The 24,663-nt window shown below is 36.8% G+C and overlaps 1 protein-coding gene and 1 pseudogene across 4 annotated transcripts in view; both read left to right on the forward strand.

Moving 5' to 3' along the window:
* Window positions 1-24,663, forward strand: part of NEO1 (neogenin 1) — a 258,553-nt gene that overhangs the window by 138,749 nt on the left and 95,141 nt on the right. For all 3 annotated transcript variants that reach the window (XM_034994392.1, XM_034994393.1, XM_034994394.1), the window contains exons 6-7: window positions 6,156-6,310; window positions 7,646-7,766. In XM_034994392.1, coding sequence (XP_034850283.1) covers window positions 6,156-6,310; window positions 7,646-7,766 — 276 coding nt within the window. The remainder of the gene's footprint in view (window positions 1-6,155; window positions 6,311-7,645; window positions 7,767-24,663) is intronic.
* LOC118003394 lies at window positions 13,175-14,779 on the forward strand (annotated as a pseudogene). Its single transcript, XR_004677329.1, has one exon. The product of XR_004677329.1 is annotated as a 40S ribosomal protein S3-like (transcript).

The raw sequence follows: 24,663 nt of genomic DNA on the forward strand, positions 1-24,663 counted from the left end.
GGTTGCTGCCTGTGTTCTCCTTTAGGATTTTGATGGACTCCTGTCTCACATTGAGGTCTTTCAACCATTTGGAGTCTATTTTTGTGTGTGGTGTAAGGAAGTGGTCCAATTTCATTCTTCTGCATGTGGCTATCCAATTTTCCCAACACCATTTGTTGAAGAGACTGTCTTTGTTCCATTGGACATTCTTTCCTGCTTTGTCGAAGATTAGTTGACCATAGAGTTGAGGGTCCATTTCTGGGCCCTCTATTCTGTTCCATTGATCTATGTGTCTGTTTTTGTGCCAGTACCATGCCGTCTTGATGATGATAGCTTTGTAATAGAGCTTGAAGTCCGGAATTGTGATGCCGCCGGCTTTGCTTTTATTTTTCAATATTCCTCTGGCTATGCGGGGTCTTTTCTGGTTCCATACAAATTTTAGGATTATTTGTTCCATTTCTTTGAAAAAGTGGATGGTATTTTGATGGGGATTGCATTGAATGTGTAGATTGCTCTAGGTAGCATTGACATCTTCACAATATTTGTTCTTCCAATCCATGAGCATGGAACGTTTTTCCATTTCTTTGTGTCTTCCTCAGTTTCTTTCATGAGTATTTTATAGTTTTCTGAGTACAGATCCTTTGTCTCTTTGGTTAGATTTATTCCTAGGTATCTTATGGTTTTGGGTGCAATTGTAAATGGGATGGATTCCTTAATTTCTCTTTCTTCTGTCTTGTTGTTGGTGTATAGGAAAGCCACTGACTTCTGTGCATTGATTTTATATCCTGCCACTTTACTGAATTCCTGTATGAGTTCTAGCAGTTTTGGGGTGGAATCTTTTGGGTTTTCCACATAAAGTATCATGTCATCTGCAAAGAGTGAGAGTTTGACTTCTTCTTTGCCAATTTGGATGCCTTTGATTTCTTTTTGTTGTCTGATTGCTGTGGCTAGGACTTCCAATACTATGTTGAATAGCAGTGGTGATAGTGGACATCCCTGCCGTGTTCCTGACCTTAGGGGGAAAGCTCTCAGTTTTTCCCCATTGAGAATAATATTTGCTGTAGGTTTTTCATAGATGGCTTTTATGATACTGAGGTGTGTACCCTCTATCCCTATACTCTGAAGAGTTTTGATCAAGAAAGGATGCTGTACTTTGTCAAAAGCTTTTTCTGCATCTATTGAGAGGATCATATGATTCTTGTTCTTTCTTTTGTTAATGTATTGTATCACACTGATTGATTTGCGGATGTTGAACCAACCTTGCAGCCCAGGGATAAATCCCACTTGGTCATGGTGAATAATCCTTTTAATATACTGTTGGATCCTATTGGCTAGTATTTTGGTGAGAATTTTTGCATCCATGTTCATCAGGGATATTGGTCTGTAATTCTCCTTTTTCATGGGGTCTTTGTCTGGTTTGGGGATCAAGGTAATGCTGGCCTCATAAAATGAGTTTGGAAGTTTTCCTTCCGTTTCTATTTTTTGGAACAGTTTCAGAAGAATAGGTATTAATTCTTCTTGAAAGGTTTGGTAGAATTCCCCTCGGAAGCCATCTGGCCCTGGGCTTTTGTTTTTTGGGAGATTTTTGATGACTGCTTCAATTTCCTTAGTGGTTATAGGTCTGTTCAGGTTTTCTATTTCATCCTGGTTCAGTTTTGGTAGTTGGTACATCTCTAGGAATGCATCCATCTCTTCCAGGTTATCTAATTTGCTGGCATAGAGTTGCTCATAATATGTTCTTATAATTGTTTGTATTTCTTTGGTGTTGGTTGTGATCTCTCCTCTTTCATTCATGATTTTGTTGATTTGGGTCATTTCTCTTCTCTTTTTGATAAGTCTGGCCAGGGGTTTATCAATCTTGTTAATTCTTTCAAAGAACCAGCTCCTAGTTTCATTGATCTGTTCTACTGTTCTTTTGGTTTCTAGTTCATTGATTTCTGCTCTGATCTTTATGATTTCTCTTCTCCTGCTGGGTTTAGGCTTTATTTGCTGTTCTTTCTCCAGCTCCTTTAGGTGTAGGGTTAGGTTGTGTACTTGAGATCTTTCTTGTTTCTTGAGAAAGGCTTGTATTGCTATATACTTTCCTCTTAGGACCGCCTTTGCTGCATCCCAAAGATTTTGAACAGTTGTGTTTTCATTTTCATTGGTTTCCATGTATTTTTTTAATTCTTCTTTAATTTCCTGGTTGACCCATTCATTCTTCAGTAGGATGCTCCTTAGCCTCCATGTATTTGAGTTCTTTCCGATTTTCCTCTTGTGATTGAGTTCTAGTTTCAAAGCATTGTGGTCTGAAAATAGGCAGGGAATGATCCCAATCTTTTGGTATCGGTTGAGACCTGATTTATGACTTAGGATGTGATCTATTCTGGAGAATGTTCCATGAGCACTAGAGAAGAATGTGTATCTGTTGCTTTGGGGTGGAATGTTCTGAATATGTCTGTGAAGTCCATTTGGTCCAGTGTGTCATTTAAAGTCTTAATTTCCTTGTTGATCTTTTGCTTAGACGATCTGTCCATTTCAGTGAGGGGGATGTTAAAGTCCCCCACTATTATTGTATTGTTGTCGATGTGTTTCTTTGCTTTTGTTATTAATTGCCTTATATAATTGGCTGCTCCCATGTTAGGGGCATAGATATTTACAATTGTTAGATCTTCTTGTTGGATAGATCCTTTAAGTATGATATAGTGTCCTTCCTCATCTCTTATTACAGTCTTTGGTTTAAAATCTAATTTGTCTGATATAAGGATTGCCACCCCAGTTTTCTTTTGGTGTCCATTAGCATCGTAAATGGTTTTCCACCCCCTCACTTTCAATCTGGGGGTGTCTTTGGTTCTAAAATGAGTCTCTTGCAGACAGCATATCGATGGGTCTTGTTTTTTAATCCAGTCTGTTAGCCTGTGTCTTTTGATTGGGGCGTTTAGCCCATTTACATTCAGGGTAACTATTGAAAGATAGGAATTTAGTGCCATTGTATTGCCTGTAAGGTGACTGTTACCATATATTGTCTGTGTTCCTTTCTGGTCTATGTTGCTTTTAGGGTCTCTCTTTGCTTAGAGGACCCCTTTCAAGATTTCCTGTAGGGCTGGTTTTGTGTTTGCAAATTCCTTTAGTTTTTGTTTGTCCTGGAAGCTTTTTATCTCTCCTTCAATTTTCAATGACAGCCTAGCTGGATATAGTATTCTTGGCTGCATATTTTTCTTATTTAGTGCTCTGAATATATCCTGCCAGTCCTTTCTGGCCTGCCAGGTCTCTGTGGATAGGTCTGTTGCCACTCTAATGTTTCTACCATTGTAGGTTACATATCTCTTCTCCCGAGCTGCTTTCAGGATTTTCTCTTTGTCTATGAGACTCGTAAGTTTTACTATTAGATGTCGGGGTGTTGACCTATTTTTATTGATTTTGAGAGTGGTTCTCTGTGCTTCCTGGATTTTCATGCCTGTTTCTTTCCCCAAATTAGGGAAGTTCTCTGCTATAATTTGCTCCATTATACCTTCTGGCCCTCTCTCTCTTTCTTCTTCTTCTGGAATCCCAATTATTCTAATGTTGTTTCGTCTTATGGTATCGCTTATTTCTCGAATTCTGCCCTCGTGATCCAGTAGTTGTTTATCTCTCTTTTTCTCAGCTTCTTTATTTTCCATCATTTCATTTTCTATATTACTGATTCTCTCTTCTGCCTCATTTATTCTAGCAGTTAGCGCCCCCATTTTTGATTGCACCTCATTAATAGCCTTTTTGATTTCTACTTGGTTGGATTTTAGCTCTTTTACTTCTCCAGAAAGGGTTTCTCTAATAACTTCCATATTTTTTTCAAGCCCAGCTAGTATCTTTAAAGTGATGATTCTGAACTCTAGATCTGACATCATACTAATGTCCGTATTGAGTAGGTCCCTGGCAGTCGGTACTACCTCTTGTTCTTTTTGTTGAGGTGATTTTTTCCGTCTTGTCATTTTGTGCAGAGGAGAGTAGATTAATGAGAGAACAAAATGTAGCAGAATAACCACATCCCCAGAAAATATACTCTAAACAAATCGGAAAGACCTTCCAGAAAGTGGTCGCTTTTCTGATGAGAGAGTTGTTGTTCTTCTTTTCTTCAATCTCCTGTTGAGTTTGTAGGTGTTCAGAATGGTTTGATCCCTATCCAGCTGAATTCCTTAGAGGAGACGAAATCCAGGTCTCCTACTCCTCCGCCATCTTGCTCCGCCCCCCCCTTGTTCTTTTTTTTTGAGGTGATTTTTTCCATCTTGTTATTTTGTCCAGAGGAGAATAGATGAATGAGAGAACCAAATGCTAACAGTAGCAACGACCCCAGAAAAATATACACTAAACAAATCAGAAGAGACCTGAAACCAGGGGAAAAGAAAGGGAAAGAAAGAAGAAAAAGATTAAAAAAAAAAAAAAACAGAAACATAATATGATCAAATATGATAAAAAAAAATATGATCAGGCTGGTGCATAGATCAGTGCCACACACTGGATTTTGGGCATATTTTGGTCTATTAGAAGAAAGTGCCTCCCAAAACTTTAAAGAAAGAAAAACTTATGTATGTACAAAAATAAGGGTAAATACAATGAAGGGATGGAATATGACTGTAGAGATGAAAATTATAAAAGATTTTATAAAAGGAATTGATAAGAAGTTGGTTGAAAAAAGAAATAAGAGGATTAAAAAAAAAAGGGAGAGAATGTGATCAGGCAGGAGACTAGAACAAAGCCATACACAAGAGATCTAGGGTATAGTTTGGTCTGTTAGAAGAAACTGTATCCCAAAATTTTAAAGAGAGAACAACTTTATATATATATATATATATATACCAAAAATAAGGTTAACTACTATGAAGGGATAGAATATGACTCTAAAAATGAAAAATAAAAAAGGTTTTTTAAAAAAGCATTGATAAGAATTTGGTCGAAAAAGGGAAAATGAAAATTAAAAAAATTAACTTTGAAAGACTAAAGAATCATGGTAAAAAAGCCATGGATTCTATGTGCAGTATTCCCCTAGTGCTGGAGTTCTGCCATTCTCATTGATCAGTAAACTTGGTCTTGGCTGGCTGTTCTTGCTGATCTTCTGGGGGAGGGGCCTGTTGCTGTGGTTCCCAAATGTCTTTGCCGGAGGCGGAATTGCTCCGCCCTTGCCCGGTTGCACTAAGTAATCTGCTTGGGTTTGCTCTTGGGGGCTTTTGTTCCCTGCAAGCTTTTGGTGCAGCTTTGGATGATGAGAGTGAAAATGGTGGCCTCCCATTCTCCACCTCGGAGGAGCCGAGAACTTGGGGCCCGCTCATCAGTGAGCCCCAGAGAAAAGCAGTCAGTCACTCCCGTCTCCCCCATCTCCTGTGATGGAGCATTTCTATCTCTCACACACGACCCCATGTGGAGTCTCCAAACCCAGCAGATCCCTGTGGTGCGCTCCCGTGTTGCTCCTCCCAGGGGAGGAAAGGGAGTCTCCCTGGATCTGCCGCTTGTTGGGTCCCTGCTGGAAGAGCAGTGGCCCGACTATGCCGCGGATCACGGTTTATGGCAACCTGGGGCTGAGAGCCCACTCCTTGGCTCCATCTCTGCAGCCAGCTTCCCCACTCTGGTACCTGTGAGGTCTACTGCACTCAGGCCCCCCCCCCGTCTTTCTGTGACCCCGAGGGTCCTGAGACCACACTGTCCCAGCGAGGGTTCCACCCTCCACTTAGCCACTGGAGCAACATCCCTTAGTAAAGCCGACTTCTAAAAGTTCCGATTTTGTGCTCTGCTGCTCTATCACTTGCCAGTAGCAGCTGATGGAGGCCCCCTCCCCCGCCGTCTATCCTCCTGAGTAATGCCTTGGATTCACTTCTCCCCACGTCCTAGCTTCCAGAAGTGGTTGCTTTTCTGTTCAGAGAGTTGCTGCTATTCTTTTCTTCAATCTCCTGTTGAGTTTGTAGGTGTCCAGAATGGTTTGATCCCTGTCTTGCTGAATTCCTAGGACCAGACGAAATTTAGGTCTCCTACTCCTTCGCCATCTTGCTCCTCCCCTCTTCCCTAACATATATTTTAAATATTTATTTGTTATATGCTTTTGTAAAAATATGTGAAAGCCTCAAATAATAAGCAAAAATCCTGTAAATTCTAGAATTTAAAAAAGTGCTTGAAATATGAACAGCTATTTTTATTTTTATTAACCTCTTAATTTCCTTTCTGTTTTAAAGCCCAACCTGAATTCCTGAAACAGCCTACTAATATATATGCTCACGAATCAATGGATATTGTATTTGAATGTGAAGTGACTGGGAAACCAACTCCAACTGTGAAGTGGGTCAAGAATGGGGATATGGTTATTCCAAGTGATTACTTTAAGATTGTAGTAAGTATTTTTCAAAGGACACTTATCTCCCAAACCTTTAAATGTCTTTAAATGTAATCACTAAGAGATCTGTTGTCTTATATATACTAGTTTATGTACTGCAGATGAAGATAGGAAAATACACATAGAATGTAATCTTTTCATTAGCTGACGAGAAAGCTAAGCCTAGATGTATTTTGGTATATAAGATCAAATAGCAAGTCAGTAGTTGAACTAAGCGTAACGTCCGTATCTCCTGACCAACAGTCTGGTATTCCAACTCAAACATGCTAGTACTCTTACTAAACACAGTTGTCACTATTTTCTTGGTAATGATTATGCTGTGTGTGCACCAGTTGTCTTCATAGCTCTCCACTCAAAGAACAGAAATCTGTCCTTCATATACTGATGCCCAGGCCTTTCAAAAGAAGTATGACCCAGGGTTGGACGATTGTGATGATAGATAAAAAGATTCTTAAGAAGTAAATAGCATTAAATGTATTTAAGAATACTCAGCCATTATTGCTTTTTATTTGATATATGGTTAAATGCTTAGTAAATATTGTCTACAATTATTATTATCATTATCTAAATCCTAGTAATAAAATTATCTAAGTTTTGGTAATAAGGATTAATATATTAAGGTGTATACATGGCATTCATAGAAATAATCAGAAGTAATTATGGTTGTTACTGATGTAATGTCTTATAAATTTTTCATATAAGTAATTCATTCTTAGTAGGAATATATTTTCTGTTTTGAAATGCATAATCTCATATGTTACAAAAAGTAATTCACAAGTATATTTAATTAAAAAGCAATGTGTTACAGCTAAATGAGCATTTTTACTCTTTTATCAGTTTCATATTATTCTTAAAAATCTTAAAACCGTATTAAATTAATATCAATATTTGACATTTATATAGTTCTTTGTAATTTAAGGGAAGCTTGTATTTGTGCATGCTCATTTAACTTATTGTAGACTAATCTGTTAGAACTAATGATATTAGAGATAATTTTAAGAAAATGCCTTGAATTCACAAATTCAGACTTTTACTATAGTCACATGGTATTGTATGTCAGATATTTTTCCAACCAAACGTGTAGGTCTGCGAACACTGGATATTACTTTCCATAAGGATTATGTTCTTAATTAGTTACCGTGTTTCCTGTTCTAGTCAGTTAAATCAGTACCTTGTCAATAAAATTGAGTTAACAGGTACATAGATAATATTTAGTAGCTGAATCATACAATTTTACTTATTTTTTCTCCCCAGAAAGAGTATATCCTTGAGATTTTGAACTAATGTTCCTCAGTCAAATCATAAAATTTTATTTATGTTTTTCTTTCTCAGAAGGAACATAATCTTCAAGTTTTGGGTCTGGTGAAATCAGATGAAGGGTTCTATCAATGCATTGCTGAGAATGATGTTGGAAATGCACAAGCTGGAGCCCAACTGATAATCCTTGAACATGGTAAGAGGGGCTGAAATAGTAAAATGAAAGAGGCTGTGTTTGAGGAACTAGTATCTATCACAGTACCTATTACTCTAGGATACCTCATGATTAATAACCCATTTCTAAAGACCAGTATATGGCATAGCTAAGAGGAAAAGAAAGCAGTCTAAATATTTCCTACTGCTTAAAATGACCTAGAAACACAATTTTGGATAATATTGAAAAGAACTGAACAACTACAGTCTTACACACATGAATGTTCTTTATATTTCAGTCACTTTAATCTCACAAATATATTTCTGCACTATTAAAATAGAAAAACTTATGGGCGCCTGGGTGGCTCAGTTGGTTAAGCGACTGCCTTCGGCTCAGGTCATGATCCTGGAGTCCCTGGACCGAGTCCCGCACCGGGCTCCCTGCTCGGCAGGGAGCCTGCTTCTGCCTCTGACCCTCCCCCCTCTCATGTGCTCTCTCTCTCTCATTCTCTCTCTCAAATAAATAAATAAAATCTTTAAAAAAAAAAAAAAAAGAAAAACTTAAAGTACTTTTTATTTTGCATTGAGCTTTTCCAAAATAAAAATAACATGCCTTTTCTAATTATGACACATACAAAAGATGCTTATTATAAATTCAGACAACATTGAAAAGTAAAAAAGGGGGAAAAAGCCCTGGCCTTTATCAGTCATTCACTTCTGGGAAAACCACACAATAATTTGAGCAGATAATCCTGACTATAAAGAACTATTAACTATAACAGAATTAGAGTAACAAGGGGTGGGCTGGCAAGAAGTAAAAACAACTCTAGTGAATATAAGAATGGCAGATATAAAGAGCAGTCACAAGTTGTAGGTCTGAGAGAGAGTGTTAAGCTCCTCGGGACTGAGATCCAGACTGTGTTGGAGAGAGTGTGGCCATGTTTTACTGCACAACAGAGAAGTTGCTCTGCTGTTGAACCCTGCTCAAAACCCAGGGTCTGGTGTGCTAGGCAGCCAGTCACAAGGAGGTGTCTCCCTGAAGGCATTCTGCTACAAAACCACCTGAGGGGTTGGGGTGTTGGGAGAGGCTGCTCTCCAGCTGATAAAATTTGAAACATATGTCCTCTGCAAAGAAAAGGATAGATAAAGGGCTCATCTTCATTTTTGCAGAGCAGGCAATGAAGGATGAATTTGGAATTGAGGGGCAATAAATTGATAATGGCACATGCGCCAAATCTTGCGTTCTAGGAGTACTGCATATGAACATGCACAGATGTGTATATGGTTTGATAACGCATTTTCTTGGAACAACATGCTGTGAACAACTTCTCATGTCAATAAATATATAGATCTGTATCAACATTTTCCATCGTTGAACAGTTTATTTGCACTTTGTTTTGTGTAAGTGATTCCCTATTGGTTAACTTTTAAATTGTTTCCTTTGTTTTGCTATTATGAACAATGCTATGCTGAACTTCCTTATATGATTATTTTCTCATACTAAATTACTAGAAGTTGAATTGTTGGGTAATCTGTGTCAAATTGATAAGGATACCTGTTGGATGTATTATTTATTTGTTTTAGCAAGAAGAGCATTTTTCATTTTGTGAAGTTCTCAAGAATATATGAAAAAGATAATGCTTTAGACATGTAGTCTGGTGTCTGAGTCAGATTAAGTTCAGGTTCCAGTTTGGCCCCAGCTATATAGTCTCGCTGCAGAAGGTAATTGGTAAAGATAGTGCCTACTCTGGCTTTTCACTAAAGTAGCATACCGGATTTTTATAAGCTCTTTCTTGAAAATGTATTTGAGAGTAGTATTATAAAAAGGAATAAAATACTAGAGCTGCTCTTTTTTCTTCCTGTGTGTGATTATACCTTTCCCTATTTATTGAAAAGGATTAATAGAAACTTGTCCTTTTCCGTCTTGGCAAATGCCTGAGTATGATTGCCAAATCAGGCACTAAGGTAGATAAGCTATTTCTTTTTATTAGTGGCAGTGATCTTCCTTGGTAAAATTTGTGGATCTCTTGGGGTGATTTACATGGAACTAAATAAAGGAATTTCAGTATATCTATGTATGGAGTTACCATTATAGGTTTAACTCTAATAGCATAAATGGTTGGCTATGCCAGGAGGTCTCTAAACTAATCCTAATTGGGTTTTCCTCTGAAAATGTTTGGATAGCATAATTATAGTTGCAGTGTGTGTTTTTTCCTTTTTGAGACAACAGACATTTTTGGGCTGGCAGAAGTTTTTTAGTAACCTTGTCAGGGATGGATTATAAGAAAGACTCATGTTACTAATTTTGCTGTTTTAATTTGCAAGATAAATAATTATGTGGGAAAGCTAAAAGAGAATATAACAATTTATAAGGTCTGATCTCTGTTTTTTTGGAGTTTATAATATTATAAAGGATGTAAGAGATGTGTACAACTTAATACCCAGTCCATAATAAGTGTTATTTTTATAATACAAATAAAGCAGCATATAATTTGGAAGAGAGGAATTCTCTCTGTGTGATCAGGGGAGCTTTTTCATAGAAAGTGTCCCCTTTGTAATAGACCTTGAATTATAAGATTTCCAGGTGTTAAAAAGAGGGTTTGGGTCAGTATGGAAATAGAACACTTGTATTCCTTTAGGAAGTTAGCCTGTGAAGGCAGAATAGGATCAGACTGATCATGGCCTTGATTGTAAAGAGTCAAATACAATACTGTAGTGAGGCAGTCTGATATAAAGTCAGGTTTAATTAGAAGAAGTTCATTTGAGGGGCACCTGGGTGCCTCAGTTAAGTGTCCAACTCTTGGTTTCAGCTTAGATCATGATTTCAGGGTCATGAGATCAAGCCCCACGTTGGATTCCACAGTCTGCTTGAGATTCCCTCTCCCTGTGCCCCTCCCCCTGCTTGTGCATACCCTTGCTTTCAAATAAATACAAAATCTAAAAAAAAAGTCCATCTGAATTAAAATGAAAATTAAAAGCCAAAAAATAGAAAATAAAAATACAATCATTCCACACACAAAAAAAGGAGAAGGCAGATTGGAGGAGGCAGCTAGTTGAAGGAATATCGTTAGAAGAGGCCATTGTGAGATAAGTAGTTATACTAGAAAAATAGAAAGGATTCTAATAAGATATTAGTGATTTATCTAATCCAGACTTTATTGACTGATTGAATATTCAACATTGTTATAGAGAAGTCAGGGATACTTCCCAGGTTTTCTCTGGGTGACTGGAAGAGTTGTGATGCCTTTCCAAAACAGAAAAGGAAGGTGAATCAAAGTGGAAGGGGGACTTCTACTCAGCATGTAAAGAGTGGCACATAATATCCCATTCTTATCTACAATAACAAGCTGGATGATCTACAAAATCATAATTTCTCTGAGCCCATGAGAGAGCTCAGCTTGCAAAGCAGCCAAGTAACCTAAATTCCAAAGAATTGCACACCCCATTGCCCCCATAGAATGGGTCGTTAATTCTTTGACCTTTGGCAGAGCATGAGAGAAAGAAATTGCTTCCATAAAAGTGGATAAGAAGAAATTGACTGGGGCACCTGGGTGGCTCAGTCATTAGGCGTCTGCCTTCGGCTAGGGTCATGATCCCAGGGTCCTGGGATTGAGCCCCGCATCAGGCTCTCTGCTCTGCAGGAAGCCTGCTTCTCCCTCTCCCACTCCCCCTGCCTGTGTTCCCTCTCACACTGTGTCTCTCTCTGTCAAATAAATAAATAAAATATTAAAAAAAAAGAAGACATCAAAAAAGTTTTAATTGATTGTTAAAGACTCAGTATGAACTACTTTGGAGTACCTGAGGGCCCCAGATGAAAGGGGAGTTCATACATGCTTGCAAATACATTTCCCTGGAACTCCACAGGGAGCAAGGCAGAGACCTGAGAAGTCATTTTGGTGGTGAAGAGGTGAAAGAGGTAATCTGTGGCACCTGGGAGATAGGTGCAAGGCCCCTCTCATTTACTCAGATTCCTTTAAGCCTCAAACCAGTGAGGGAGGGGCAAAAAGCCTTATTTCATAAATTTCTGGGGGGGAGATTAGAAGCAAAACCTTTCTGCTTCTGCAGGGAGGAACCCTTTGGTGCACAGGGCCTACCTAATACTGAGGGTGGTCAGGGACAACTGAAAATCCTACTTGCCCTACCACCAAGTAACAGACAAAAGCTTTCTACGGCTGGGGGAAGGTCAAGAATATAGAGAAATCCATGGGTGTTATACTTAACTAATGAATCATTGAACACTACATCAGAAACTAATTATGAACTATACAGTGACTAACTGAGCATTAAAAAAAAGAAGAATATAGAGAAATCCCTATGTGGTAGAGGTATGCAGAAATGGTTGAAAGCTGAGAGGAAAACAGGTAAATTGAGAAAAACTCTCCAGCTCTTCATCTCTCTTCTTTTGCACAAGATAATGGTAGGTCCACCATTAGAAGAATTTGAAAACTGTGGTGTGCTAAAGGTAACTAAAACAACAGTAAAATCTGTACCAAGCTCAGTTCCTTTCTAAGTTGACTTAACCTGTCCACACTAATGGCTTGACAGAATATACATGCTGTGTTCCAAGTATAAATAATAATTATCTCAGTCTCTGCAATTCTGTACACCATGCCTAGCATTCAGTCAAAAATTATTGGACATAAACAGAGCAAGGGAAAACTGGCACATTGTTGAGGGATCAACAGAAAGGAGACCCAGATATTGGAACTATCAGGGACTTTAAACTAATTATTATTGGTATGTTAAAGGATTTAGTGGAAAAAGTAGATAACTTGAATGAACCAGAGGAGGAATTTTGGCAGAAAGATGGAAACCATAAAGAATTTGAAGATACTTACTATTTTTCCAGAGAGTGAAAGGGTTCTATAACTGAGGAAGGGAAATTAGAAAAAACAATGGTATCAGAGATGAAATATTTACTCAGGGTGATCAGTAGACTCAACACAGCTGAGGAAAGAGCGATCAACTTGAAGATAGTTCAGTATAAATTATTTAAACTGAAATAAAAGATAAAGAGAGGTCAAACAGAATATCTTAAGATGGGAAAATAAAAGATGGTATAACATAAATAAATTGGTGTCTCACAAAGAAAAGAGAATAAGAACAGAACAGGAAAAAAAATATTTAAATAGATAATGGCCAAAGTTTTTTAAAAATAAACAAGATCATACTACGGGTCAAAGAAGAAGAAGCTCAGACAGTCCCAAGTATGCTAATAATAATAATAATAATAATAATAATAATAGGGAGTAGTAATAAAAGAAAACACACCTATACACATCATAGTTAAACTACTGAAAACCAGGGGCACCTGGGTGGCTCAGTTGGTTAAGCATCTGCCTTCAGCTCAGCCCATGATCCTGGGGTCCTGGGATTGAGCCCCGTGTCAGGCTCCCTGCTCAGTGGGGAGTCTGCTTGTCCCTCTTCCTCTGCCCCACCCTCCCCCCCCAGTCGTACTCTCTCAGTCTCACTCTCTCTCAAATAAATAAATAAAATCTTAAAAAAATATAAACTATTGAAAACCAAACATAATGAAGAAGTCTTGAAGACAGCCAGAAAATTTTAACAAGACACAGGGGACTTTTTCCTTTCCGTGCCGCACAGTGGCAGGATGGTGGTAAAGATTTCTAAGAAGAGGAAGTTTGTCACCAGTGGCATCTTCAAAGCTGAACTGCACGAGTTTCTGACTTGGGGGCTAACTACTCTGGAGTGGACGTCCAAGTTACACTAACCAGGACTGAAATCATTAACTTAGCCACCAGGATGCAGAATGTTCTTGCTGAGGAGGGCTGGCTAATCCAGGAATTGACCGCTGTGGTTCAGAAGAGGTTTGACTTCCCTGAGGGCAATGTGGAGCTTTATGCTGAAAAGGTGGCCGCAAGAGGTCTGTGTGCTATTATCCAGGCAGAGTCTCTTGCTACAAACTCCTAGGAAGCCTTGCTGTGTAGAGGGCCTGCCGTGGTGTGGTGTGCTGTGGTCCATCATGGAGAGTGGGGCAAAGGCTGTGAGGTCATGGTGTCTGGGAAACTCTAACGTCAGAGGGTTAAATCCATGAAGCTTGTGGATGGCCTGATGATTCACAGTGGGGACCCTGTTAACTATTATGTTGACACTACCGTGTACCATATGCTGCTCAGACGGGGTGTGCTGAGCATCAAAATGAAGATCATGCTTCCCCAGGATCCAAGTGGTAAGACTGGCCCTAAGAAGCCCCCACCTGACCATGTGAGCGTTGTGGAACCCAAAGATGAGATATTGTCCACCACCCCCATCTTGGAACAGAAGAGTGGGAAGCCACAGCCAGACCCACAGTCTCCTTGGCAGCTGGATCTGGAGTCTGGCTATTACTCTGTGAAGACCCTTAATAAAATCTTTGAAAAAGACACATGGCCTGAACAGATTGTACATTCACTATTTGAACTGAGGATTCTATTGCCCAAAGGGAACATGACTTCATTTATTCTTAGGGCTGCCTGGCTCATGATACTCCTGTGTTTTCCCTGAAATCCTTGGTTTCAACTGTGATTGTGAGGCAAGACCCAGAATAGGAGGACCTACGCAAAGTTAACCAGAGGGATATCCTGTGGGGAGGTAACTGTGGCAATGGTGAAGGCTGATTGCTAACAGGACAGCACCTTGATTAATTCACTGCAGTTTGGGTTTATAGGTTTAGAGAGGGACATATTTAAAGTGGTTTTCTTTACTTCATGTATAAGGAAATCTGTATTGCACATAGACAATAAATATAATGCGCATTAAAAAAAACCAAAAAAACACAGAGGAACAAAGATAAAAAATTACAGCTGACATTTTACCAGAAATGGTGCAAGCCAGAAGACAGTGGAGCGGCACTTTTAAAGTCCTAAGAGGGGGGGAAAAAAAAAGTCAACCCAAATAATATACCTAGCAAATATATCTTTCAAAAATGAACGTGAAATAGCTTTTCAGAACAAAAGCTGAGAAAATTCATTGTCAGCAGACCTGTGCTATACGAAAGTTAAAGTTCTTTAGGCAAAAGTACTTGACAGAAACTTGCAGGGTTTTCAAAAGGAAACAAACAGGCCAGAATGGTTTAAAAACAAAAAAATAAATATAAAATTCTCTTATTTTCATCACTTTAAGAGGTAATTTCCTATCTAAATAGGAGAGCACCAACCTTTTCAGCAAAGGGCTAGACAGTAAATATATTAGATTTTGTGGGCCAGTATCTGTCACAGCCACTCAACTCTGCCCTTGTAGCGTCAGATCAGCCATATTATAAATCAAACTACCTTGACTTCCTGGAAAACTTTATTTGCAAATAAGAGGTGGCATGTCCTTGTTTGCTGATCTCTGACCTAGAAAAATCGTTTATAGCATATAAATTTAAAATATATGACAAAACGGAGTGAAGTTTTTAGCAAAAACTTTTTTAGCAAGAAATTACTGTAGAATTGAAAATAGTTTATAACAAATATAATAGAAAAAATATAAAGTATCAATATAGTAGTTTCTAGTACATAAGTATAATAGAAAAATATATATAAAAATATTAAATAGAAAAATAGCTTATAACCTATAAAATTAAAATATATGACAAAGCAGTGAAGTATATGACAAAGCAGTGAATTTTATAACAAAAACTTTTTTTAACAAAAAAATTACAGTAAAATTGAAAATAAACTTGAGATCCTTATATCGCATATCAGATCATAATATATGAAGTAGACTGTGATCATTTAAAAATGCCTATCATAAAACTTAGGGGACCTACTAAAAAGTAGAGAAATATTTGGCTAATAAGTCAATAGTGGAAATACAGTGGAATCTTAAGAATTAATCAATCTAAAAGAAGTAAGGAAAAGAGAAAAAGGAAAAAATAAATGGGACAAATAAAAACGAGCAAGACAGTAAATTTGAATCTATATCAATTATTGCATTAAATATAAATCCTTTAGGGCTTAAAACAAGTCTCAAAACATTTAATAGCATTAAAATCATTCAAAGTATATTCTTTGACTTCAGTGGCATTAAACTAAAACTCAATAACAGATACTGGAAAATCCTCAAATATTTGGGAATTAAACAGCCTTCTAAATAATACATGGGTCAAAGAACAAGTCACAGGAAATTAGAAGCTATTTTGAACTGAATGAAAATGAAAATACAACTTATCAAAATTTGTGGAATGCAGTTAACATAGTGTTTTGAAGGAAACTTTTATTTATTTATTATTATTATTTTTTAGATTTTTTTATCCTAGAGAGAGAGCATGAGTGGGAGGGGCAGAGGGAGAGGGAGAGAGAATCCCAAGCAGACTCTGTGCTGAGCACAGTGCCCAATCTCACAACCCTGAGATCAGGACCTGAACCAAAACAGTCGGATGCTTAACCAACTGCACCACCCAGGCACCTCTTGAAGGAAGCTTTTAAAAGCTAGATAAAAAGAGCAAATTAAATCTAGAGCATTCAGAAGAAGAAAATGATAAAAGAAATAAATGAAGTGGAAAACAAAGTAAATGAAACCAAGGGTGGTCCTTTGAAAAGATCAATTTAATTGGAATGTGTTTAACCACTCCAATCAAGAAAAACAAAATTACCAATATCAAGAATGAAAAATCCTATACGAATCCTATAGACTTTAAGAGGATATAAGGGAATATTAAGAACAACTTTATGCCAATAAGTTTAAAAAGAAGGTAATAGAGCTGGTTTGTTCAGGATGTAAAGCATCAGTTTAAGATGTGTTGGGTTTAGGTTATAATAGAAAACTAGGTAAAAATGTCTAGAATCAGAGGGCAGTTCATGTCAGACGATCAGGAAAGAGGTTGAAGAAGAGAACAACAGGCTTTGGTTTTGATAAATTTTAAGAGTTTTAACCAAACTTGTTACAAATTAAGGCAGCTAAGTATTTTATTTTCTTATATGTAGAGAATATTGTGTTCCCAGTTTTTATGTGGTAGTCTTTTACAGTATTGTAAATTAAAACTCCTTAACTCTCTCTTTAGTAAATGGAGTTATAAGGGATCATATATTATCTAGTCTTACTTCTCTGCCTTCATACGATTGTCTTAGCTAGAGTTCATCCTTGCATATTGTCTTGAAGATCTGCATGTATACCATTGCTATAATCTTTAGATAAACTTTGTACCATCTGTTTTTTTTTCTAATGATCAAAAAATTCATTCTTGTTTCTGTCTTAAACCACCACAGTTTTCTATGGACTTACATCTCAACCTCTTATTTTATATACTTAAAGATAGCATTTATTCCCTTACTGTTTTTTCCTTCTTATCATTTCCAGGTATTTAAATTATTTCTAATAGAACCTCTTCTATTCTGCTGATTCTAAAAAAATCTCTTTAATCTCTTTCTTGTGCACATCATTTAAAAAATATGGTGGCTTGGGCGCCTGGGTGGCTCAGTTGGTTAAGCGACTGCCTTCGTCTCAGGTCGTGATCCTGGAGTCCCGGGATCGAGTCCCACATCGGGCTCCCTGCTCAGCGGGGGGTCTGCTTCTCCCTCTGACCCTCTTCCCTCTCGTGCTCTCTGTCTCTCATTCTCTCTCTCTCTCAAATAAATTAATTAATTAATTTAAAAAAAAATAAAAAATAAAAAATATGGTGGCCTATAGGAAGCTGGGAAAAGAAACTTAAATGCACTTTATAATATTTGAATGTATGAAAAAGTGAAATCACAAATCAGTGTGGATTGAAAGATTCCTACATTACATGATATGTGGACAATTGGTGATTTGTAAAGAATTAAATTATGTATTTACCTTGTGTCAAAATAAAATATAGAGTTAAAATTTTAATTGAATCCTTAAAAATGTTGAAAGATGGCAGAAGAGTCTTGCCACTTGCTTTTACATATAAAAGAAGTAAGAATACAGATGGAAAGTTGGTATTTTAGGGTATAAAAATGTAATTCATCTGTATATAAGTTATGAGAACTACTCTAAAGAGACAAGGTAGGGAAGAAATTTAATATTCTGAATATATAAGAGAGCATACAAATGGATATGATAAAATAATTAACATAAACATACAGTTCACAATAGAGCAAAGGTAATTTCTAAACATGGCAAATGTTCCACTTCACAATCAAAGATGTAAGATTAAGTCAGTGAGATGTCATTTTTGCCTAATGAAGATTTTATCTTTTAATGAACATTACATTATAATGGTTGGCTAGGGTGTGGTTAGGGTTGTGCCTTTCTGTCACTCAGTGAAAATATAAATTGTTACATCATTTACTAAAACCATTTTGACAATCATATTTTAAAAATTACCAACTCAACCCATTAATTGTTTTTTTAGGAATTTTTTCCTAAGGAAGAAATCAAAGATTTGGACAAAGACTGGTTTATATCAGCATTTGTAATTTAAAAAGAAAAAAATAGGGATAAATAGAGAAAGAATAGGAAAGGACTTGTCCCCAAATAGAGGAGGTAGTTAAAATAATTATAGTACAACATTGTGATGGAAAAGTTACTTGGCCATTAAAAAACCACTTCTCTGAACACTCTTTAATGGTATCAGAAAAAATCTTAGGGTATAATGTCAAGTAGAGAAGTAAAATACAAAACTATATATACCAAATAATCTGAACTTAGTTTAAAAAATTATATACACACATTTAGACATTCCCATACCAAAATGTTAACAGTGGTTATCTTTGGTTACTAATACTTTTTCAATTTTCTAAAATAACCATATATTCCTTTTATGATCAGTAAAGGTTTTTTCATAACTTAATACGAAAGCTACCTTTCAGTGCTGAAATTTAGAAAATATACCAAACACATAATTTTGAGACTTCCTGCCAAAAACATCATAGATGGAAGAATTACAAACACTTCCCTTCATAAGAGTTGGGTTGCATTGCAGGAAGTAAACAGCAATTTCCAGTAGACCTCACTCCTGCCCCTGATTTGGTAGGACAAGTCCAAGAGGCTTGAGCAGCCTGAAGGAGGAAGGATAGAAACTGGCCTACTTTGAGCCGCTTTCCCTTTGCATTCATTACCATTTTGAATCTCCAAGAGTAAAGTAGAATGTGTGTATATAGCATTCCCAGATCTGTTTGACCATGGAACTTTTGTCTTTTTTTAAGTAGACCCATTACAATCTTAAAGAGCACAATTTGGGAAGCATTGATGTAGAGATATTCAAAGGAGGGTGGACAAAATAGAGGTTGGCAAACAGTGGCCTTAGGCCAAGGCCAGCCAGCCTCCTGTTTTTGTAAGTAAAGTTTTATTGAGACACAGCCACACTTGTTTACTGATTGTCTGTGTCTGGTCTGTAGTTGTTTTCACACTGTACTGGCAGAGATGAGTAGTTTAGACAGAGATCATATGACCCACAAGCCTGAAATATTTACTCTGGCCCTTTACAGAAGGAGCTTGCCAAACACTGGCATAAATGATAGGAATCTTTCAGCCCTGATAGTTTGTGATTCTAAGTTATTTCTGGTCAGTGGAAGTCTGTTTCAGGTAAAAGTTTTTAAATGAAAAAAAGTTGGGAGTAGGTGGAAAAAGGCAGAAGAAGGGCAGGAGAGTCACAAATACAAGAATAACAGAAGAAAGTCAGACTTGGTGTGTGAATAACTAGGAAATACGCAATGGTGACTGACTCCAAGGAGGAATTGTTTACAGAACTGCAAACCACAGAGAGTTTGCTAGCACATCTTTGTGGCTGATATCTGAGAGACATTTAAGTGCTAGAAACACCGTGGAGTAAATTTACTGAAAGTGGAGGGCGCCTGGGTGGCTCAGTTGGTTAAGCGACTGCCTTCGGCTCAGGTCATGATCCTGGAGTCCCAGGATCAAGTCCCGCATCAGGCTCCCTGCTCAGCAGGGAGTCTGCTTCTCCCTCTGACCCTCCACCCTCTCATGCTGTCTCTCTGTCATTCTCTCTCTCTCAATAAATAAATAAAAATCTTTAAAAAAAAAAAATTCACTGAAAGTGGAAAGAGGGGCGCCTGGGTGGCTCAGTTGGTTAAGCCTCCAAGACTCTTGGTTTCATCTCAGGTCATGATCTCAGGGTCGTGAAATCGAGCCCCAAGTCGGGTTCTATGCTCAGTATGGAGTCTGCTTGTCCCTCTCCCTCCTCCTTTGCCCCTGCCCTGGCTCATGCGTGTGGGCTCTCTCGCTTTCTCTCTCAAATAAATAAAATCTTAAAAGGGGGTGGGGGGAGAAATCTCTTGTGATGGTGTTTACCTTCATGCATCTGGTTTAAAAATAATATCAAAAGTATTTGAGCATCTTTGAGACCAAGTCTTATTTCTGTAGAGGGAATTTTCTGATTCCTACTGGGTACTGGCTATAATATTGGCCATCTGCCTGCTGGCTAGTGCTTGGTTGCAAGAAGGTACTTCGGAGCACCCACAATTGGCCTGTGATATAATTTGGACAGCATAGTTTTTAAGTTAATTATCACCTTTGAATGTAAAATGAAATTTTTTAATTATAGTTAAAATATATAAGACACTAAGAACAGGGTCTTATATAAGCAACAACCCTAGGAAGCAAAATTTCTAATTGGAAAGTAGAATTCGAGAATGAGTATGTTTCAAACATACTTTCTTTTTATTCCTCCAGCTTTATTGAGATATAATCCACATTTAACATTGTGTAAATTTAAGGTGTACATATTGTAAAATGTTTAACACAGTAAGGTTAGGTAACACATTTTTTACCTCACATAATCAGCATTTTGTTATTGTTATGGGAAGAACATGGTGAGTTCAACTCTCCTACAACTTTTAGTTACACGGTATAGTATTGTTCACGAGAGTCGCATTCCATCCCTAGACCTTATTCCTTCCTAAATGGAGGTTTATACCCTTTATGGTTAAACCATCTCCCTATTTCCCTCACCCTTCAGTCCCTGGTAATCGTTACTCTACTCTGTGTTTCTAGGAGTTCAGTGTCAAACATAACTTTCTTTTATTTAAAATGCTATTTTTAATATTTTTTTATTTTTAATTTTTAATATTTACTTTTATGCATTTCTAGGAACAGCAGCTCTTGATTTTAGAAGATCTTGTAGTTTTAAAAACATTTAATCATAACTATTTTTATTTGCTGCCAGTTAAATTAATATTATCTGTCATTTTGTGCTCAAATACTTTATCTTATCATTGTCTACTGAATGATTTTTTTTTTAAGTATTGGCATTATAAATTACTGCAGTTAAGAGTAGTAAGAATTGGGGTGCCTGGGTGGCTCAGTCGTTAAGTGTCTGCCTTCGGCTTAGGTCATGATCCCAGGGTCCTGGGATCGAGCACCGCGTCAGGCTCCCTGCTCAGTAGGAAGCCTGCTTCTCCCTCTCCCACTCCCCCTGCTTGTGTTCCCTCTCTCACTGTGTCTGTCAAATAAATAAATAAATAATCTTAAAAAAAAAAGAGTAGTAAGAATTAAGTAAAATGTGTTTTGTCCATTAACTTTTTATTAGCCTTTCTTCCTGTCACTTTGAATTTAAAAATAGATTCCAGAATTATCTTGTAAGATTTAAATTCAAAAACACAAGAGTTTTTTTTCTTTGTACATTCATTCATAGCAAGGCTGATACTTGGCAGTTTTTTAGTTCCAATAAGGGAAGATGGGTTGGTGAAAAGTGAGTAACATGAATTTGTTTTTAGTAAAGGAAATTCATACTTTACCAACTCATTAAATGACTTCTAGGATATTATGGCCATGAGAGATAAGGATACATATTGAGCTTTACTTTTTTTTTTTGACAGAAATATTTCCAAAAAAATTCCATATAGTATCTAAGGTAAATATTGAATAATAGAAGTTCTGGAATAAGTGACTAATGACCTGGCATGATTAAATGTTGGCTAGATAGTAGGAAATCATTAGTCATTAGTGGAATATTTTAAGTCTGAAACACTAGGATGTATGATAGTTGGTGTTGATTTTATTTTATTTTTTGAATATTGATTTTAATCAAAGGATAAATTCTAATCAGTTATTTTGCTTTTTTATAGCAGTAATTATAACTTAAAGAAAAGTTTTAACTCAAGACAGCTATGATGAAATTTGACTTCTTAATTGTGAATTCCATGGCTAGGAACTTTCCGTGATTGAAAATGCATCTAATGTCAATGCCTGGGTTCTGATTCTTGTCTGCCATTAACTTGCTGAGTGATTGGTTCAGGTATTGAAATTCTCTGATTTTTATTTTCTGCAAAATGAAGGGTTTAGATTATATGACTTCCTTATATTCTATTAAATGCAGCTGTTTTAGAAATATTATATGTATTAGGGGTACATGGGTGGCAGTCAGTTAAGTGTCTGCCTTATGCACAGGTTGTGATTCCATCCTGGGATCGAGCCCCAGGTCGGGCTCCCTGCTCAGTGGGGAGCCTACTTCTCCCTCTCCCTCTGGCCCCCACTCATGCTTGCTCTGTCTCTAGGGCTCTCTCTGTCAAAATAAATAAAATCTTTTTAAAAATTAAAAAAAAGAAATATATGCATTAAATATAAGATGAATTTCAGGACATTTTTTTCTGTCTAGGTATTGAAATAGATACTGTTTGCAGAAAGTCGGGGCATTGCAGTTACTTGCCACAATATGTGTAGTGAAACAAACCTCATACTAAAGATCTGAATTACTGGCTTCATGTCCCAGCCCCACTATAGATGAGGTAGTTAATCTCTCTGAACATCATTTTCCTTATCTGTAAGTATAAACAGTAATCTCTGCACAGCACACCTCTGACAGGCAAATAGAATGCTAAAGTTGACCCTTGAACAACATGGAGATTAAGGGTGCTGACCTCCCTGCACAATCAAAAACCTGTGTATAATTTGATACCCCCAAAACTTAACTAGTAATAACCTATTGTTGGCTGGAAGCCTTTACCAGTAAGGTAAGCTGTCAATTAACACATATTTTAAACGTTATATGTATTTTAGGCTATATTCTTAAAGTAAGCTAGAGCACAGAAACTGTTAAGAAAATAATAAGAGAAAATACACTTGCAGTACTGTACTGTATTTATCCAAAAAAAAAAAAAATTGTGCGTAAGTGGACCTGCACAGTTCAACCCATGTTGTTCAAGAGCCAACTGTATATGTAAAGCATTTTGTAAATTGTAAATACTCTGTAACTCTAAGGTAATAGTAATTTGAAGGAATGTACAAAGGCAAAGCTACTGACTGGGATTTTAGTAGTCAACATTAAATTCAAATGAAGATAAAAGGTTAACTTCACAAAGCAAGGTTTGAGAACTTTTTCAAGTAGACAACAGTAATCCATTTAATATTCAGTTAGAACATTTGGATTTGCAAAATAAGAAAAAAATCTTGTGTGACCAGATTGCAAGGCATCTGAAATGGTTTGCTTAAAACTAAACTTGCACAAAATAGTTTTAAATAAACATAATGCATGTTCATTGTCAAAAATAAGAATGTGTAATTGACTTAAATAAAACTGTACCTTTTAACCCTTCCCTTAATCTCACCTTCTAGAGATAGCCCTTGTTAACAACCCTTGTATTTATTCATTCAGTATTTGTTGAGAAAAATTCCATATGCTGTATGAAATTGTGTATTCATTGTGCTAAGTGGTGGGGATGAAATTGCCAACAAGCAGGCATGAGTCTCTGCCCTCATAGTGCTTATGTACTGTAAGCACATGCGGACATTGAGCAAGTAAATAAATAAATTAAATAATTATAGATTTTATGCCTACTTAAAGGAAATGAAAAGAATGCTCTGATAAAGAATTAATGAGGGTATATAGGGAGTTAAACAGGACAGAGAAGGCCTCTCTGATGGGATATGTCAGTTGAGACCCAAGCCTTAGAAGAAGCCGGTATGTGTGTATTTTATATACTCACACATACATAGACACACATGATGTATTACCTTTTTATTTGCAGAAGTGAAACCATATTTTTTGTGACTTTACTGAACAGTGTTTTATGGACATGGTGGTACTTACAGGTTTACCTTTTTTTCTTTTTTTACCTGCTCTGTTATCATCAGACTGGAATATGAGGAGACTTAGTTTTTGTGTTCTTGATGGCAGTGTAAATTTTTTTGAAATGCAGTTTAATAATTTAGAATTCATATTCAAATAACCCTATTTATATAAATTTATCTTGCATGTATAGCTACCAAGTATTTAAAGATATTTATGTTAGATGAGGGTAAACCTGGAGACAGTGTGGTCCATGCAATTAATAAGGGGGCTGATTAAATAACATGAATACAATGGAACACTTAGGTAGCTGTTAAAAAATAAGGTAGGTCTATGTAAGGTAAATACGGTAGATGTGGAAAAATATCTGAGTTATATTATTATTTAAGTTGCAGAAAAGTATATGTAGTCTGATTTCATTTGTAGAAGAGATAAGACAGAAGGATAAACAGTTGATCCTTCAACAATACCTGTGAACGGGGGCTAGAGGCACCAGCCTCCATGCAGTCAAAAACCTGCCTATAACTTTTGACTCCCTGGAAACTTTACTAATCCTGCAAACCATGAGATTACCTTTTACGGCAGTACACAATTTGCTGGAGAGGTGAACTGCTTATGCAGAGATGATTGGTGTCACACAGGGATGATTAGCTTCACACAGTGTTTTAAGTGGATACTTGCAACATCTTTGCTCACCACAGTGGCAACAAGAGGTGGCTACAAAATTATTACGGTAGCACAGTATGCACTACAGTTAATTTTATGAGTTACAATTTAATACTGTCTTTACATTTGCTTACATTTTTCTCAAATGCAAATGGCACCATGAATAGTCTGTGTGTGCATAAGTTTTGATAAATTTTAACTTCGTGTATTTTACGAGACCAGTGCTCTAACCCCTGAGCTACGGAGCCTACTTCGTGTATTTTAAATTTGTGTATGTTTTATGGTAGTAATTTATATAATAGACTAGTATTTACATATATGTTATATATTCATGACATACCTAACTTTTTCTTAATTTTTT

This window comes from Mirounga leonina, unplaced genomic scaffold (assembly GCF_011800145.1).
Source record: "Mirounga leonina isolate KUSES-001 unplaced genomic scaffold, KU_Mleo_1.0 Mir_91, whole genome shotgun sequence".
NCBI classification, from domain to species: Eukaryota; Metazoa; Chordata; class Mammalia; order Carnivora; family Phocidae; genus Mirounga; species Mirounga leonina.